At 53.9% G+C, this 17,390-nt stretch overlaps 1 protein-coding gene across 3 annotated transcripts in view; it reads left to right on the forward strand.

Annotated features, from left to right (window-relative positions):
• Positions 1 to 16,172, forward strand: part of CD6 (CD6 molecule) — a 49,101-nt gene extending 32,929 nt beyond the window's left edge. Inside the window, exons 2-13 of one of the 3 annotated variants that reach the window (XM_032151832.1) lie at positions 1,986 to 2,054; positions 2,971 to 3,315; positions 3,939 to 4,250; positions 4,964 to 5,266; positions 6,457 to 6,522; positions 9,142 to 9,282; positions 9,633 to 9,728; positions 11,525 to 11,647; positions 13,273 to 13,344; positions 13,553 to 13,807; positions 14,082 to 14,186; positions 15,050 to 16,172. In XM_032151832.1, the coding sequence (XP_032007723.1) occupies positions 1,986 to 2,054; positions 2,971 to 3,315; positions 3,939 to 4,250; positions 4,964 to 5,266; positions 6,457 to 6,522; positions 9,142 to 9,282; positions 9,633 to 9,728; positions 11,525 to 11,647; positions 13,273 to 13,344; positions 13,553 to 13,807; positions 14,082 to 14,186; positions 15,050 to 15,114 (1,952 nt within the window). In that variant the 3' untranslated portion in view covers positions 15,115 to 16,172. The remainder of the gene's footprint in view (positions 1 to 1,985; positions 2,055 to 2,970; positions 3,316 to 3,938; positions 4,251 to 4,963; positions 5,267 to 6,456; positions 6,523 to 9,141; positions 9,283 to 9,632; positions 9,729 to 11,524; positions 11,648 to 13,272; positions 13,345 to 13,552; positions 13,808 to 14,081; positions 14,187 to 15,049) is intronic. The other 2 variants (XM_032151834.1, XM_032151833.1) reach the window with 2 other exon arrangements.
• The last annotated feature ends 1,218 nt before the right edge of the window (positions 16,173 to 17,390 follow it).

A 17,390-nucleotide genomic window follows, 5' to 3' on the forward strand; every position in this document is an offset into this window, starting at 1 on the left:
GCACACGCAGAAGCTCAGGCTCAGGGGGTGTGTCCATGGAATCTGCTCAGGTGAAGCTCCAGGAATGTGTAGCGGTCATGTCCGAGTCTTCAGCCACTGTATCAGTCAGGCCAGGCTAGGCAAGGCTGTAGCAACAAGGACACCCCCAAATCTTCATGGTTTAACATGACAAGGGCTTACTCCTTACACAAAATCCAAGCTGGGTCAACATTCCCTTCCCTCTTGCAGTTCCTCCGCAACCCAGGGCCTCTAATATCCCTCAACAGGGAAGACGTAAATGGAAAAGGCTCACTGCCTCTTCCCTGCTTTGGCTCAAAAGTGGGCAGACGTCTTCTGCCTAGGCTTCAACCAGCCCAACCTAAGTGCAAGAGAAACCAGGAAATGCAGAGGAGTTCATAGGCAACCACAACAGTCCCTGCCCCAGAGCCTCCCTTTGTGCTTTTCAAGCGCAAACATCCCAGCCCAGAGGGGAGGCAAGTCCTTGGAGACAGTTTAAATCCAGGCTCTGCAGCTTGCTCACTGGGTGGCCTCAGGCCACGCATCAGTCGAGGTCCCAGCAGGAAACCTAGAATAGCAATTTAAAGGGGACTCATTTACAGAAGAACTGTTTACAAAGGGTAATGCAGTAAGTAGAATCTAAGAGCAACTTCTGGCCAAAGGAGACACAACCAGGGAGTGGTCAGTGAGTCCGAGTAGGAGACAGTCAAGGAGAGGTCACCTTGAATAAGCAATGTCCTTCACATGAGGGACACAGCCTACCCGAGGGACCTCACAGGGAGGGGCCAGAGGAATAAGCGTCACATCTTCGCTCTCCTCACTTCTGCCTATCTCTGCTAAGGCTCCCCATTGGCTGAATCTGACAGAAGCCATGAGGCCCAGGAAGACAGGGGTAAATCCAAACAGGTCAGCCTCCCAGGGCAGAATGGATAGTAGCTCTGGTGGAATAAATGGACCCTATCTGGCAGAGACAACTGATTTTTGCTTTTGGAGCCTCCTTTTCCTAATCTGTAAAATAAGAATGCTAACACCTGCCCCATTGTGTTGTTGAAAGTAAATGGAATAGGCCGGATGCAGTGGCTCACGCCTGTAATCCCAGCACTTTGGGAGGCTGAGGCAGGCAGATCACCTGAGGTTGGGAGTTTGAGACCAGCCTGACCAACATGGAGAAACCCCGTCTCTACTAAAAATACAAAATTAGCCAGGCGTGGTGGCGCATGCCTGTAATCCCAGCTACTCAGGAGGCTGAGACAGGAGAATTGCTTGAATCCGGGAGGCGGAGGTTGTGGTGAGCCGAGATCAAGCCATTGCACTCCAGTCTGGGCAACAAGAGCGAAATTCTGTCTCAAAAAAGAAAGAAAGAAAGAAAGTAAATGGAATAATATATGCAAATATGCAAATACCTGACCTTAGTGAATGCTAGTTTCTTAGTGTCTGAAAGCACTTTGCAATCCAGTGGTTCCCAGTCCAGGATGTGCCAATTATTCTAAAGTCTGATATGAAATTCTCAAACAAATTCTACAAACAAAATTTTCTTTTTCTAAGTCACTCCCATTTTCGAGCTTTTTCTATATGTCAAGTATTTCATAGTCTGTCTCATTTCAGTCTCACGATATTTTCCTAAGAATCATTGCTGAAAAATTGGGACTGGCACAGAAAGATGAAGTCACCCATTCATGGTCACGAAGCCACTTTGTGTGTCTGGCCCCAATGCCCACTGCCTTTCCTCCCTGTTCTACTCCAATTTCTGAAGATGTGTGTGCAATGAATAGGTAAAGCGGAGGATCCTGAAATGCCAATGTTTGAGAACTTTCCCTACTTTGAAGGGAGGCAAATGCAAATGCACCCAAAGTTGAGGACCATGTCTTTTCCAAAGGCCTCATGTAGCCACCACAGGCTCCAGGAAGTGCCCCCTGCTCATCAGGGTGCCTCTGTGGCCTCCAGGCCTGAGCTCACTCACCCACCATGCTGCTGCTGGTTCATTTCAGGTCATCCGTCTCCAGCCCCATCTGACCAGCTCAACACCAGCAGTGCAGAGAGTGAGCTCTGGGAGCCAGGTGAGCAAACATTCCCTCTGGGGGTCCATGATCAGCGTTCTGTAGGTGGTCCCCCAGGGTAATAAAGAAGGGAAATGGACATTTAGGATACCAGGGAGGCTTCCTGACTTCAGACAACACTTCTTCCTGACCCATCACCTGAAGTTCCACTATCAATTCACTTTGAGATCGTAGAACTACCATTTTTGAGAGGACACTGATAAGTCACATACAGGTGGGCAGGTATGTCTGGAGCATTTTAAGGGGATTTGTTAAGAACAGGCTAGAGTTGTTGGTGGGGGAGGCAGGGTCCTTGATTTACTCAACAGACATTTATTAAGGACCTACTGTATGCAAAGCTGCATGCTAGCACTGGGGGTACAATCCTGGGCTAAAAGGGGCAGGTGGTTCCCAAAGAAGGGGTTCTCGGGAAGTGAGGACCACCATCAGCTGAAGGAGCCCACATCAACCCCATGGCCAGCCCCTTCGCAATCCTCCAAGATTCCCTAGTCACTGTGACAGCCTCTAGGACAGTACCCTCAGAGGAGCAGAGGGGCCTTCAGGGGAAGCATGCGCCCACTGGACCAGGGCCCCTGAACTCACAACTCTGCCTTTCTTTCACAAACAGGTGCCCCTGGAGACAGGAGCAAGTGAGGAGGGTTTCTGGGGGGCTGGACCCCTGGTTGTCTGTCACCCATCTTAACCTCTAGAGTCACTCCCGAGCCCCACCTTCGGCTGACTCTAAGGAGAACCACAGGGTCAGGCCTCAAGGTGGGCTCAGGGATGAGCCAGCCCGGCTCCATTTTGCAGATTGGAAAGCTGAGACCCAGAGCCAGGCAGGGCGTTGTCAAAGGTCACGCACAGAGTCAGTGGCAGAGCCTGGGCAACCCCCGGCCCAGGCCCCACCGGTCTCAGCTCTCTGGTCTGACACTTCCAGGGGAGCGTCTTCAGGTCCGTCTGACGAACGGGAGCAGCAGCTGCAGCGGGACGGTGGAGGTCCGGCTCGAGGCGTCCTGGGAGCCTGCGTGCGGGTCGCTCTGGGACAGCCGCGCCTCAGAGGCCGTGTGCCGAGCACTGGGCTGCGGCGGGGCGGAGGCCGCCTCCCAGCTCGCCCCGCCGACCCCCGAGCTGCCGTCGGCAGCCGGGAACACCAGCGCAGCTGCTAATGCCACTCTGGCCGGGGCGCCCGCCCTCCTGTGCAGCGGCGCCGAGTGGCGGCTCTGCGAGGTGGTGGAGCACGGGTGCCGCAGCGACGGGAGGCGGGCCCGTGTCACCTGCGCAGGTACGAGCGCACCCCCTACACGGGCTCCCACCTGCCCCACTCCCCAGGCCTTCAGCCACTGCCCCTGGCTCCAGCCCCCGGACCCAAGCCTCGCCCTCCAGACCTCCACCCCCACCGCCTACCAGTGCAAACGCACCGGGTTCCCACACCAGAGGACGACCTCGAGTCATTTCCAGATCTGAGCGTTTCCTCGGATCTGGCCTCCAGACTCCACCCCTACACTTGGTCCCTAGTCCCACCCCTGGGTTCCCAAAGCTAACCCGGTCTCTAACCCCCTTACTGGGCCCGCCGCTTCCCCGTCCCCGCCCGCTGTGGGTCTCTCCTCCCTTTTCTCCATATACATAAACATGCCCAGGTTCACAGGGTCCCTTAGCGCTGTGGCTCCCAGGCTCCCAAACCTGCCCTCCAGGCCCCGCCCACCAGGTCTCTGGTCCCTCCCACCAGCCTGCGGCTCTACCTGACCCATCTGCAGTCCTGGGAGGATTCCCAGTCTTGTCTACCCGGCTACAGCCCTCTCACTGGGTCCACAACAAGCTCACAACTCTCTGGCCAGTCCAACCATCACCCCAACCCTCCCTTCCTGGCCGGATGCCCCAGCGTCCACAACCCCCTCCCACCCCTAGAGAACCGCGCGCTGCGCCTGGTGGACGGTGGCGGCGCCTGCGCCGGCCGCGTGGAGATGCTGGAGCATGGCGAGTGGGGATCGGTGTGCGATGACACTTGGGACCTGGAGGACGCCCACGTGGTGTGCAGGCAACTGGGCTGCGGCTGGGCAGTCCAGGCCCTGCCCGGCTTGCACTTCACGCCCGGCCGCGGTCCTATCCACCGGGACCAGGTGAACTGCTCTGGGGCCGAAGCTTACCTGTGGGACTGCCCGGGGCTGCCAGGACAGCACTACTGCGGCCACAAAGAGGACGCGGGCGTGGTGTGCTCAGGTCAGTGGGCGGAGTCGCTGAAGCCCGGTCACCACCAACACTCACCATAGGCCTACTGGGCGCCAAGCCTGGAGTTAGTGCGGAGAGGTGGTCCCTGCCCTTGAGAGGTCGCAGTTCAGGAGGGGCGATGAGACTGAGACAAACATAATTCAGGAGAGAAAGTGGTAAATGTCCCCAAGAAAAGCAGTCAGGTGGAGTCTAGAGGCAGCAGGCAATGCGGAGCTGTAGGCTAAGGCTGACCACCTCCTGGAAGAGGTGACATTAAAAGTGAGACTCTTCCCGAGTGGGAGTTGGTCACCTACATTCAAGCAGCAAGGGGAGACTGAAGGCAGGGAGGCCTCTGAGGAGGCTGTTGGTCTGTCTAGGTGAGGCCAGAAGGTTCTGGACCAGCCAGTGCCTCTCTTTGATATGCAGGAGATGGGGGAGGTGGGGATGTTAAAATGTAGATTCTGATTCAGTAGGTCTGAGGCAGAGCTCCAGAGTCTGCGTTTCTAACAAGATCCCAGGCAATGCCGATGCTGCTGCTCCACAGACCACACTTATCACAGCAGGGTTGGCCAGAGCAGATGGGGCAGGTGACAGACAGGAGGGAGAAGACACAAGATCTGGAGACCAAATGGCTGCATTGGTGCCTGCACTGGTGGGTCTGGGCTGGTGGGAATTTCTGCCCAAAGGATTCTGACCTGACTCTGTCCCCTGCCCCTTCCCTGCAGAGCACCAGTCCTGGCGCCTGACAGGGGGCGCTGACCGCTGCGAGGGGCAGGTGGAGGTACACTTCCGAGGGGTCTGGAACACAGTATGTGACAGTGAGTGGTACTCATCGGAGGCCAAGGTGCTCTGCCAGTCCTTGGGCTGTGGAACCGCGGTGGAGAGGCCCAAGGGGCTGCCCCACTCCTTGTCCGGCAGGATGTACTACTCATGCAACGGGGAGGAGCCCACCCTCTCCAACTGCTCCTGGCGGTTCAACAACTCCAACCTCTGCAGCCAGTCGCTGGCAGCCAGGGTCCTCTGCTCAGGTACCCCATCCTACTCCACCCCCCAGATTTGAGCCAGAATTCTACCTGAATCCATGTCCTAAAAACTTACAGTCCAAGGACCACAATAGGCACCAGATCGTCAATGGCATATATGGCATAAGAAGGACCGTTGTCCTTACGGTGCCCAGGCAGACAGTGCTAATTCATCGAGGTATTTTCAGATGCTCCACTCAGCCCCAGAATGATGAATCATATATGAAGACATTATATGCTAAGCAATGGTTCCTCTTGACTGGGATGGACTCAAGAGTTGAAACCAATTTGCCATCCCAGGCCTAGTGATGATAGTAAAAATAATATTAGCAGGTCCTAGTAATAATATCGGCGACAGCTTCTGGAACCCTGATCATATGCTAGGCATTGTTGAGCACTAAGTAGCTCTTATTTCAGCTAAGCCTCATACCCACTGTATGAGTTGGGTTCTACTATATCTCACCAAATCTAAGATGGCATTGTTTATAAGTCACACCATTATTATTTTATGTACCATAAAGAAGAACAAACACTGCCAAAATAAACCACCAAATGTAATGACTGAGGCCATGATCCCAATTTCAGACGTGTTAAAGTTTGAAAAAATGTGAGTGTTAGAGCTGAAGAAACATGATATTTGCCTTCTTACGGCGTTCAGACACCAGGTTACAAATTCCAGCTCTGCCATTTACGAGCAAGGAGGCTTCCGACAGTCCCTTAACCTCCATGTGTGGATGCTGATACTAGGCACTTCGCAGGATGGCTGGGAAACCTGATAGTATCTGCTGAGGGACTTTTAAGCTCATTTCTTCGTGAGCATACCTGCCCAATGGGAATGCCCATTATGATAATGAAGACAATGTCAGCTCTTCATCTCCCTAGGCTGATTAAGAACAAACTGAAACTGAATGGAAAAGGGATTTGTGGTCTGTAGCAGCTTACACAGAAAGAAGGGATAATTCTATTAGCCCTTTATTCTAACCAAAGAGCCTTCCCAGCATTTAACCCATGAGTTCGTCCTTACTGTGGGGTGGGGGAGGGGAGGGAGGTAAGTTTCCTTAGCCACGTGCCCCTGATGGGAGCACAACCCTAGTTCCGGGTCACTTGTCTGTCCCGTTCAGTTTCTAACCCAAGGCCTGGCACACAGTAGGTGCTCAGTAACATGCATCGAGTGACTGGGCGGTGCTTTCTGACAGCTTCCCGGAGTTTGCACAATCTGTCCACTCCCGAAGTCCCTGCAAGTGTTCAGACAGTCACTATTGGTAAGTGTTGCTGGATACTACGCGGTTTCTCAGAAGCTTGGACGTGTGTGTGTGTGTGTGTGTGTGTGTGTGTGTGTGTGTGTGTTCCTGTGCACACCTGTGTTGGGGTGGAAGATGGTTTGGTCCTCATCCTCCACCTCCAACCAATGGACTTGCCTCCCTGGGGCTCTCTGGGCAGCACTTTCTGCTCTTTCTACATCCCGCCTTGCGAAGTCAGCCCATAGATCACTGAGTCCTGATACTTCCTGGAGAGAAGTCCATTCCCCCACTTTCCTGTGAGCTCCTGGAGGGCAGAAGGAAAGAGCTGGAGGCCGGGCGCGGTGGCTCACGCTTGTAATCTCAGCACTTTGGGAGGCCGAGGCGGGCGGATCACGAGGTCAGGAGATCGAGACCACGGTGAAACCCCGTCTCTACTAAAAAATACAAAAAATTAGCCGGGTGCGGTGGCGGGCGCCTGTAGTCCCAGCTACTCGGAGAGGCTGAGGCAGGAGAGTGGCGTGAACCTGGGAGGCGGAGCTTGCAGTGAGCCAAGATTGCGCCACTGCACTCCAGCCTGGGCGACACAGCAAGACTTCATCTCAAAAAAAAAAAAAAAAAAAAAAAAAAAAAGAAGGAAAGAGCTGGAGAGAGCTGATACCACCTCAAGCAGGTGTCAGGGTCAGGGTTGGGGCGGCAGGGGGAGGGTGATCTTGGCCCAGCTGGGTAGCAGGAATGCTGGCACACAGCCCTGTGTTCATAACAGGCCAGACACTGGGCCTAGTGCTTTATAGCCATTATTTCCCAACCCTTTAATCCTGTCGGTAGCCAAATGGGAGAGGTCTTATTATAACCCTTACATCAAGAAAGGAGCTGAGGCTCCGAGGCTAAAGTCACAGCTAGTGATTGCTGGCCAGAACTGACAACCAAGGCTCTGAATTCCAGATCCATTCTTGGTCTACCCACCAGCTGTGTGTAGCTTGGCTGGCATCAGAGCAGATTCCCAGGACTCAACTCCCAGCTGTGCCTCTTGCTAGCTGTGCCCTGTTGGGCAACTCTTAACCTCTCTGAGCCTCAGACGCCTCAATTATAAAATGGAGGTGATAAGCATATAGTACCTTTCTCCTAGCATTGCTGCGAGGCTCCAGTGAATTGATTTTTGTAAAGTACTTAGAACAGAGCCTCAAAGACAGAACTGTCCGAAAGTCTGCTGTTGCTATGAGTATTTAGTTCAGGCATTGAGCCCCTTTGCAGTCCTGGGATACCCACAAGGACTGGCCCAGATTCCCTTGCTCTGCCTCCTAGCTCTGTCATCTTCTCTTAGACACCTAGAAGCAGTGAACAGGGGTTTGGGGAGAGGGCACAGAGGCCCTAGCCATAGATGACAGCACAGAGAGGAAATGAAATGCACAACTGCACAGGCTGCCGGGCAAGCTCCTGCCAGGCCCCGCAGGCAACCTGCACACGCTTTCTCTTCCTGAGGTTGGAGTGGGGACCCACGCCATCCTGGAAGGGCAAAGAGTGAAGCGCAAAGAGTGAAGCACAAAGAGAGATCCAGGGACCACACACTGGCCCTTGGTCCATCAGCCCCTCCCTCAGCCACGGCCCTCTGGACCCACATTCACGGGTCTCCCCATGGCCGCAACACCCAGCCTCACTCTCACATCGGCTTCCTGCTGTCAGATCCAGCTCCCATCCTGGCCCAAATTTCCCCATTTGCAGACAGAGAGGGGAGAGGAGAAAATGAAGACAGGGAGAGGGTTTTCTCCCGGGGGAAGCAGACACTGCCCCCAGCAAAGAGGTCTGGATGATCTCATCTCCCTCCCCGTTGCTGTCACTACTAGTCATCTAGCCCTGTGGTCTGCTCACTCCAGGAACCCTTCTCACTGACCCCTGTAGCCATTCTTGTGTTTTGCATTCTTTTAAGCAGAGTGGAGGCTGAGGGAGGGGGAAGGCAAGAAGTCACCCCAGAGTGGGGCTGCAGAGGTGGGAGACCCTGAATCCCAGACCCCACTCCCGTCCTCATGGAGGGGATGTCTGGTGGGAAGGAGGGGGGACTCAGGCACAGCTCTCCTGATGGTCTGTTCACTCCCAGAGGTGGCTCAGAGTCCCTGTCTCTGGGAAGTCAGTGTTGGTCTTCCCTCACAGAGAATGAAATGCCTTTTGTAGGGCCTCATGCCCCCAGTGTCGCTGTTCAAACCTCCATCACAGCAGGTGCCTCATCATACTGGATTGGGTTACTTATTGATCTCTCCACTAGACAAAGCCCCTCAAGGCCTGCGATACTGTTGTCATATGTGTAGCCCCAGGGTCTAGGGCCAGGCACACAGCGGGTACTCAATAGTTGTCTATTGAACAAAGACTAAATACTGAAGAGCTAGCAGACAGATCTCTGCAGCCTGGTGGCCAGAGTTCTATTTCAGGCAGTAATTCATTTAATCAATTGCTCATGCATTCAAGATGCATTTATTGAGCGCCTAACATACACCACACACTTAAAAGCAATGGGAAAATTGGAAAAAGGAAGCAAGGAGGAAGATAACATAAAAAGGGAAGCAGGTCAGCTTTACAGAGAATGGAAAGGCAAGAAGAAGGGTGAGTGCCCATTCCTCTTTCTTCCTGAATTGGAATTCTTGTTTCCAGAATCTTCTGTGACAGTGAAAATAGAGAACAAGGAATCTCGGGAGCTAATGCTCCTCATCCCCTCCATCGTTCTGGGAGTTCTCCTCCTTGGCTCCCTCATCTTCATAGCCTTCATCCTCTTGAGAATTAAAGGAAAATATGGTAAGTGCAAGGTTCTGGGAGCCACGGCCATCCCAGGGGGATGTGAGCCTTGGCAGAACCCCAGCAGCAGTGGCGTGGTCCAGCAATGGCCACCCGGCCCTGGCCCTGGGGAGATCCCCATGGTGGAAAGGATTTTCCCAGCATGCCCAGCAGTGTGGACCCACCAGCGGGGAGGACCAGACTGTGCATGTGTGTGCGCGCGCGCGTGTGTGTGTGTGTGCATGCACGTGCGTGCCTGCAAGTGCTGGGGGAATGAGGAGAGTGGTATGTCAATGAGAACAGAACAGAACCAGGTAGACTGGGAGAGGGCAAAAAAATGACTTGTAGAATTTCTGCCTCCCCTCCTTCAGCCCTCCCCGTAATGGTGAACCACCAGCACCTACCTACCACCATCCCAGCAGGGAGCAATAGCTATCAACCGGTCCCCATCACCATCCCCAAAGAAGGTAGGCTGTCCCCCATCCTGGGTGTGGGAGGGCTGGGGAGGACAAGAAGGGTGCATTTTCTGGAAGGCCAGCACCACTTAGGTCCAAGACGTATACACAGCTGGAGATAAGATCTGGGCCAGCCCACTCACGGCCCTGGGACCTTGAGCAGGCTCAAGTCGTCCCTGGACATTGAAGGGCAGATGACCTTCCAGTTCAGTCACGCTAGGACTCTAGAGTTTTGAGTTCTGGACAAATACAGGCTAAGCGCGTTTTAGATCTTGGTTCTCAGAGGAAAGCTCTGTTCTGCTTTGCTCTGCTAGTTGACTAGTAGGCTTGTGATATCATCATCCCTATCAATGTCCTGCCCAATTGGCCTTGTGAAGGCCCAATTGCCCAATTGCCCAATTGGCCCAGTTGGCCCAGTTGGCCTTGTGAAGCCCCATCATTGGCCTTGTGAAACCCAATTGCCCAATTGGCCCAATTGGCCTTGTGAAGCCCCATCAAGATTCTCCTAGAATGTGGTTTTATTTCATAGTTCATATTTTCTAAACAAAAAAACAAATTGGGGCTGGGCACAGTGGCTCACGCCTGTAATCCCAGCACTTTGGGAGCCTGAGGTGGGCAGATCACTTGAGGTCAGGAGTTGGAGACCAGCCTGGCCAACCTGGTGAAACCCCATCTCTACTAAAAATGCAAAAATTAGCCGGGTGTGGTGGCGTGCACCTGTAATCCCAGCTACTTGGGAAGCTGAGGCAGGCGAATCCCTTGAACCTGGGAGGCAGAGGTTGCAGTGAGCCAAGATCACGCCACTGCACTCCAGCCTGGGCGACACAGCAAGACTCCATCTCAAAAAAAAAAACAGGGTCAGTCATTCATCCTTTATGATATATGGATTTATACCTCTTGCAGAGGAATTTGAGCTTAATCACCTTGCATTATGAATATTTTCAATCACCTTTATCGGAAAGAGTTCAATGACATAAAAACCAATACAAAACTCAGCCAAATATTATAAATATCCTTTGCACAGAGAGTCCATATATCTGAGAAGAGAATGTGAATACAGCATCTAGCACAAGGCTTAGCACAGGGCAGTTGCCCACTGAATAGCACAGTCTAGAGGTTTAGAGCCAGACTGCCAGCTCTGGGCCAGGTAAGAACCTGTCTGTGCCTCAGTTCCCTCCAAGGCAAAATGGGGATAATAATGTACCACTTCACAGAGTTATCATGAGGATTAAATGAGGTAATACTTGTAAGTGTTAGAATAGTGCCTCACATATAGTAAGTACTGTGTTAAGCGTTTGCTAAATAAATGTTTAGTTCTCCATATTGGAAATGAACTAGTCTAGAAACTTCAGACTGGGTGGCTTGTACAAGATGGGCTACCCAGGCCGGGCACACTGGTGGATGCCTGTAGTCCTGGCACTTTGGAAGGCCGAGGGGGATGGACTGCTTGAGCCCGGGAGTTTGAGACCAGCCTGGGCAACATGGTGAAAACCTGTCTCTACAAAAAATTCAAAAATTAGCTGGGTGTGATGATGCATGCCTGTGGTCCCAGCTACTCGGCAGGCTGAGGTGGGAGGATCACCTGAGCCCAGGAGGTGCTGCAGTGAGCTGTGATGGCACCACTGTACTCCAGCCTGGACAACAGAGTGAGACCCTTTCCTAGAAAAGAAAGAAAGAAAGAAAAAAGAACTACTTGGTGCTCCCTTGCCACTCTGCCTCTCACCTCTGCCGTTCATACTCTCTACCATCTCTCCCTACGCCTTTCCGCCCACCACTTTGCCATGCCCTCGACTCTGTTCTCTCCCCAGTTCTCATGCTGCCCATCCAGGTCCAGGCCCCGCCCCCTGAGGACTCAGACTCTGGCTCGGACTCAGACTATGAGCACTATGACTTCAGCGCCCAGCCTCCTGTGGCCCTGACCACCTTCTACAGTGAGTGCCTGGCCGGGCTCCCGAGGGCCCACCTGCCTGAATCAGGGAGGGGGCCCCGAGGGGACTGCCTAGTAACCCCTGCATGACGTGGACAGAACCCCCCTGGTTACCCACTGGATTGACTGTAAATGGTCCTACATTGACGTTTGCACAGTGCTTTGTGACCCTGGGGTCATCTCGATGTCTCAGGACATCTCCACTCTGACCTCTGTCTCTCCCATGTTTGTCTCTGGCCATGTAAGGTCTTAAGACCAGGCCTTTGACATTCATCTAAATATGGCTCTCTGTGTGAGAGCTGGGGGAGTGTGGACGAGAGACACAGTTGGCAGGGGTTCTTGCATGCCATATCCCTCCGTGTCCCATCCTGCCCTGTCTGACCCCATCAGCTCCACCCACTTCCTTACCTCCACGCTCATGCCAGCTTGTGCCTCATAGCCAGCTCTTTTCTTTGCCTTCTGGGGATAGGAAGAGGAAAGATAATGGTGAAGGCAGGTCCCGGGCAATGTTGGGAGGTTGGAATAGACCAGAGTGTCCCACACCCTATTGTGGAATCACTTGTGAGCTTGTCAAAAATTCCTGAGCCCCTCCCCACACCTAATGTTATCAGTCAGGATGGGAGTTTGGCTGTGTGTGACAGAAAGCTCCAAATGACAGTGTCCTGAGAGGTTGGCAGGGGCCCAGGCCCCTTCTTTCTTGCTGCTTTGCAGTCCCTAAGATGTTGCCTTCATCTACATGGTCCAGAATGGCTCACCTCCATGTCCACATTCCAGGCAAGGGCAAGGGAACGATGGGATGCTGGAGATGGCCACAGATTCCCGCTCACAACCCAGCACCCAGAACGAAAACCCACTAGCTACAAGAGAGGCAGGGAAACGAAGGCTCTGTCCTGGGCAGCTGTGTCCAGATAAAAGCCAGAATGGATATTGGGGAACAGACAGCCGTCCCTGCCCCACCTGCTAACCCAGGGCTTCTGGGGGTGGGACACAGATGATTCTACTCCTTCTGGCCTGTGGACCAGTGTTTGGGAGCCACAGGGATGAAGTGTCTGTCGAACCCGAGATTCTGAGCCCAGGCATATAAGATGCAAGACTAAGAGTCCACAGTGCTATAACATTGAAATTAAAAGTCAGTGGTACCAGGTTCAAAAGAGCTGACTCCAAGATCCCAGACACTCATATCCTCAAGACTCTATAAATCTGATTCTGAAACGTGAAGGTGCCACAGAGCCTGTGATGCAGTGATTCCAGACCATCTGGGTTTCACTCCAGGAAGGCTTCTTGAAGGAGCAAACATCTGTCCGTCTCCTGCCTAGAGCTGCCAGGTCACAAGGACAGAACCAAGACTCTTGATAGCTTTCTAAGTAGCAAGAGGGACAGCTAGGGCTGGGGGCTGGGGGGTTGTAGGGCACTAGAGTTTCTGGCCCCAGGCTAGATTGAGGCGAAGGGTCTGCTGGAATGGGATATGAACCTGGAATTTGACGGGAAATGCTAAGCCCTCTCTGCCTCTGGAGTTGTCCTCCCACCCTATTCAGCCTCCCCAGGCCCCAGTAAATCCAGCCCCTTCTCCAGGCTCCTAAATAATGAGGCTGAGCCTTCACCCCTCCCCACCGCCGCCTCTGCTTGCAGATTCCCAGCGGCATCGGGTCACAGATGAGGAGGTCCAGCAGAGCAGGTTCCAGATGCCACCCTTGGAGGAAGGTGAGTCAGGCTGGGGAGGGGTGTGAATGGCAGTCCCACCTCCAGAGAGTAGCTCAGCTCACCTTGAGACCTTCCAGCAGGAACCTCCCTCAGTGAGTCTTTCCAGACTTTCACAAATCCTATAGGCAGTAAGTGCTTTCTGAAGTCTGACTTAAAGCCCTCTTGCTGCGCTGCTTCTTTCGTCACCATTCTCCCTTTCCTGCCTTAGGACTTGAAGAGTTGCATGCCTCCCACATCCCAGCTGCCAACCCTGGACACTGCATTACAGACCCACCATCCCTGGGCCCTCAGTGTCACCCAAGGAGCAACAGTGAGTCGAGCACCTCTTCGGGGGAGGATTACTGCAATAGTCCCAAAAGCAAGCCGTCTCCATGGAACCCCCAGGTGTTTCCTTCAGAGAGGAGTTCCTTCCTGGAGCAGCCCCCAAACTTGGAGCTGGCCGGCACCCAGCCAGCCTTTTCAGGTAAGCTGTGCCTCCCCCAAACCCCCATCCCATAGCCAGCCTGGCTGGAGGGGGCATAAAGCTGGGAGCCCTGAGCCCGGCTGAGGTCAGGATTCTACCCAGTTCCGCAGCCATTCACTGTGTGCCCTTGGACACATCTCCCATCTCTGGGCCTTCACTTTGTCATTTGTCAAGCTAGGGACTTGGCTCTGGTGAGTCACATGGGCCCCCAGCTCTGGCAACTTGAGAAGTGGTTATGTGCTGGCAGAGGGTGACTGGTTCTGGGGGTTTCCAGCAGGGCCCTCGGCTGATGACAGCTCCAGCACCTCATCCGGGGAGTGGTACCAGAACTTCCAGCCACCACCCCAGCCCCCTTCGGAGGAGCAGTTTGGCTGTTCAGGTGCCAATATCTGGGGAAGGGATTTGGGAGGGGGACAGAGAGGGACTGGGGAGTAAATGAGTGGGGAACTATTGGATGCATTAGCTCAAGGGGAAAAGGAGAAAGGAAGGGTAAAAGAAGAGAGGGAAAATAACTTTAAAAAACAAAGCAAGGCCAGGCATGGTAGCTCAAGCCTGTAATCCCAGCACAAGGCAGGAGGATTAATTGAGGCTAGGAATTCAAGACTAGCCCCGGGAACATAGCAAGACCCAGTCTCTACAAAACTAAAAACTAAATATTAGCCAAGCGTAGTAGCCCGCGCCTATAGTCCCAGCTCCTCAGGAGGCTGAGGTGGGAGGATCGTGTGAGCCCAGGAGATCCAGGCTGCAGTGAGCTATGATCGTATCACTGTGGATCGTGCCCCTGCAGGGTCAGAGCGAGACCCTCTTTCTACAAGAAAACAAACACAAGCACAACAAGAATATGAAGAGGTGGGGAAAATGGATGTGGACGGGATGGAGAAATAGTCAAACAGGTTGCTTTGATAAGAAGTGAGCTCCCTGTGAGTGGAGGCATCCAAGCAGAAGCAGCTGGTTGGCCCCTTGGGGGAGACTGTGGTAGCAGAGGGGCTCCCAGCATTCAGTCGTCCACCATGTCATGCAGTGTGCCATTGTGGAGACCATAGCCCTGAACCAGACAGACGAGGCTCTACCCTCAGTGCTGATGTTCTAGCCAGGGACATGGCTGGAAGCAAGATGATCAGATGGCTTCATGCAGCATCCCACAGGGATAGTGATGTGGAGCCAGACCCACTCAGCTCCGTCCCGTGGGGCAGCAGGGGCAATGACTGGGTCTCCCACTAATCTGGGCCTCTCTGCCCACAGGGTCCCCCAGCCCTCAGCCTGACTCCACCGACAACGATGACTACGATGACATCGGCGCAGCCTAGGCCGGGGCCAGCCGAGGCTCTTGGGGTGGCTCTGACCCTCTGGCCTCCTGCTCTACCTACTCCCTTTCCCCTTCCCCAGCCTCCCAGCTCACCTCCCCATGGAGCTGACAGGCCTCCCTTGGAGAGATGGGAGGAAACATTACACCTTGTACCCCTCAGTCTCCATCCATCAAGCCAAACCTGCTGCCGCAGCCCTACCCCAGCCCCAGATAGCAGCCCCAGGGAGGATGCTGCCTCCAAGAGGTGTGAGGCCTCTGTCTCGGGGATGAACAAGCAGAGTCTGGGCTACCTCTCGGCAGCTGGTGGAGGGGAGTTGGGGAGCTGGACTGGATGACTCTGGAGGCCCCTTCCAAACCTCAAGTGTCTGGCGCTTTGATTCCCTGAGTTTCTGACACTTCAGGGCCCAGAGGTCCTGGGAGGGGCAGAACTGGGCCCCCATGCCAGTGCTGCTGCAGGAGGGCCCACGTGCTAGGGGCTGCTGGGCTGTTGTCACTGATAGGTGGGCGCTGGGGGGATGGGGTAGCACACCAGCTGTCCCAGGCTTTGCTCCGGGCAGTAACTGCACTTGGGCAGGGAATATAGCCTTCCTGGGCACAACTAGCTGACAATGACAGGTTGACTGTGTACCCCCAACCAAGGAGCTGTGGCCCAAGGCCAGTCCTGCCCCAGAGACACTCCAAGTCCGCCAGGGGCACAGATCAGTTCTGCAGTGACTGTCCCTGGACAATGGGTGTTTATTCTGAGCTTCCTATGGTTTACAAAGAGGGCCCAAGCCCAGCGCCACCATAGACCCCAGAGATAGAGGCCCAGTCTCCATGGGGGCAGGAGCATAGAGATGTTTTCCAGGGAGGGGCTCAGAAGCTGCACTAGGCCCCGAGTCCCCATGTGTCTCCTTGAATTGATGAGGATGCTCCTGGGAGGGATGCGTGAATATGCAGTGTTGTACCCAGGGCTGCAAACGTCTCCATGCAGCCCCCAGAGAGAGGCCCACAGGCTCAGACCAGGCTTTGTTGTCTTGCTCTGAGTATCCTGAGATTAAACTGAATTGCTGAATGAAACCAGGGCGTGGAATGACAATTTCTTAAACCTCACAGAACCCAGGCTGCATGTGTGTGTGCACGTGTGTGTGGCATGTATGTGCATGTGTGTGTGTGTGTGTGTGTGTGTGTGTCATATGTTGGATACAAATGAGACAAAGAGTTGAGCTCAAATCCTTTATTTGGGAAGTAATCCCAGGGAGCAGCAGTAAGAAAATGAGGAAGAAAGAGGGGGAAGGAAGGAAGACAATGTTCGTGAACAGGTTACTATTATGGGCAGCCAGGGCTCAATGGTGCTGGGGACCTCTGGGAGATACACCTCAGAATTGTCCCACCAAGGGGGCAGGGAGCTGGGATATTGACCCACCCTCTCTGCCTGTCATTGGTTGAGGAGACATTAACCCCCAGCCCCAGCACTACCGAGCTGCCTATGAGTGAGCTGGGCACACGCTGTGTCCGGAGAAGACACAGGCAGAGGGTCAGAGGCACAGGCTATAAGCAGCCATCTGCCATTGGTCCAGGAAAAGCACCAATAGCAACTGTTCCATGTTCAGAGTGTGTGTGTGTGTGTGTGCGCATGTGTGTGCGAGTATGTGTGTGCGTGTCGGGGAGAAGTCAGGTTGGGGCAATGGTGGGGACCACTCTGTCTGTTTAGGAGGAAATGCTAGGGAACTGGAAAGCCCACTGTGGCTCAGCACCATAAAAAACACTGGGGAGGCTGGGCACGATGGCTCACGCCTGTACTCTCAGCATTTTGGGAGGCCAAGGCAGGAGGATCACTTTAGCCCAGAAGTTCAAGACCAGCCTGGGCAACATAGTGAGACCCCATCTCTACCAGAAAAAAAATGGAAAATCATCCAAGTATGGTGGTGCACACCTGTAGTCCCAGCTACTTGGGAGGCTGAAGCAGGGAGGTCGCTTGAGCCCAGGAATTTGAGGCTGCAGTGAGCCATGAACGATCACATCACTGCACTCCAGCCCGGGTGAGAGTGAGACTCTATCTCAAAAACATTTTTTTTAACACTGGGGATAGGAAAACAGAATCTGACAGACTCAGAGGCAGGGTCTATGGGAACTCAACCTCACTGCCTCCCTGGGCTGCTCCACAGCAGCCCTGGGCTCAGCGGCAGGGGTTCCCACCTGAGCCCCTAAAAGCTTCAAAGGTAGGATAATTCCAGGGAGTTTTATGCTTAGAGTTGCCTGGAAAAGGATTGCACCACCCCAGAAGGAGGTGGGGAT

Source organism: Hylobates moloch, unplaced genomic scaffold, assembly GCF_009828535.3.
Source record: "Hylobates moloch isolate HMO894 unplaced genomic scaffold, HMol_V3 SCAFFOLD_5, whole genome shotgun sequence".
NCBI lineage: Eukaryota > Metazoa > Chordata > Mammalia > Primates > Hylobatidae > Hylobates > Hylobates moloch.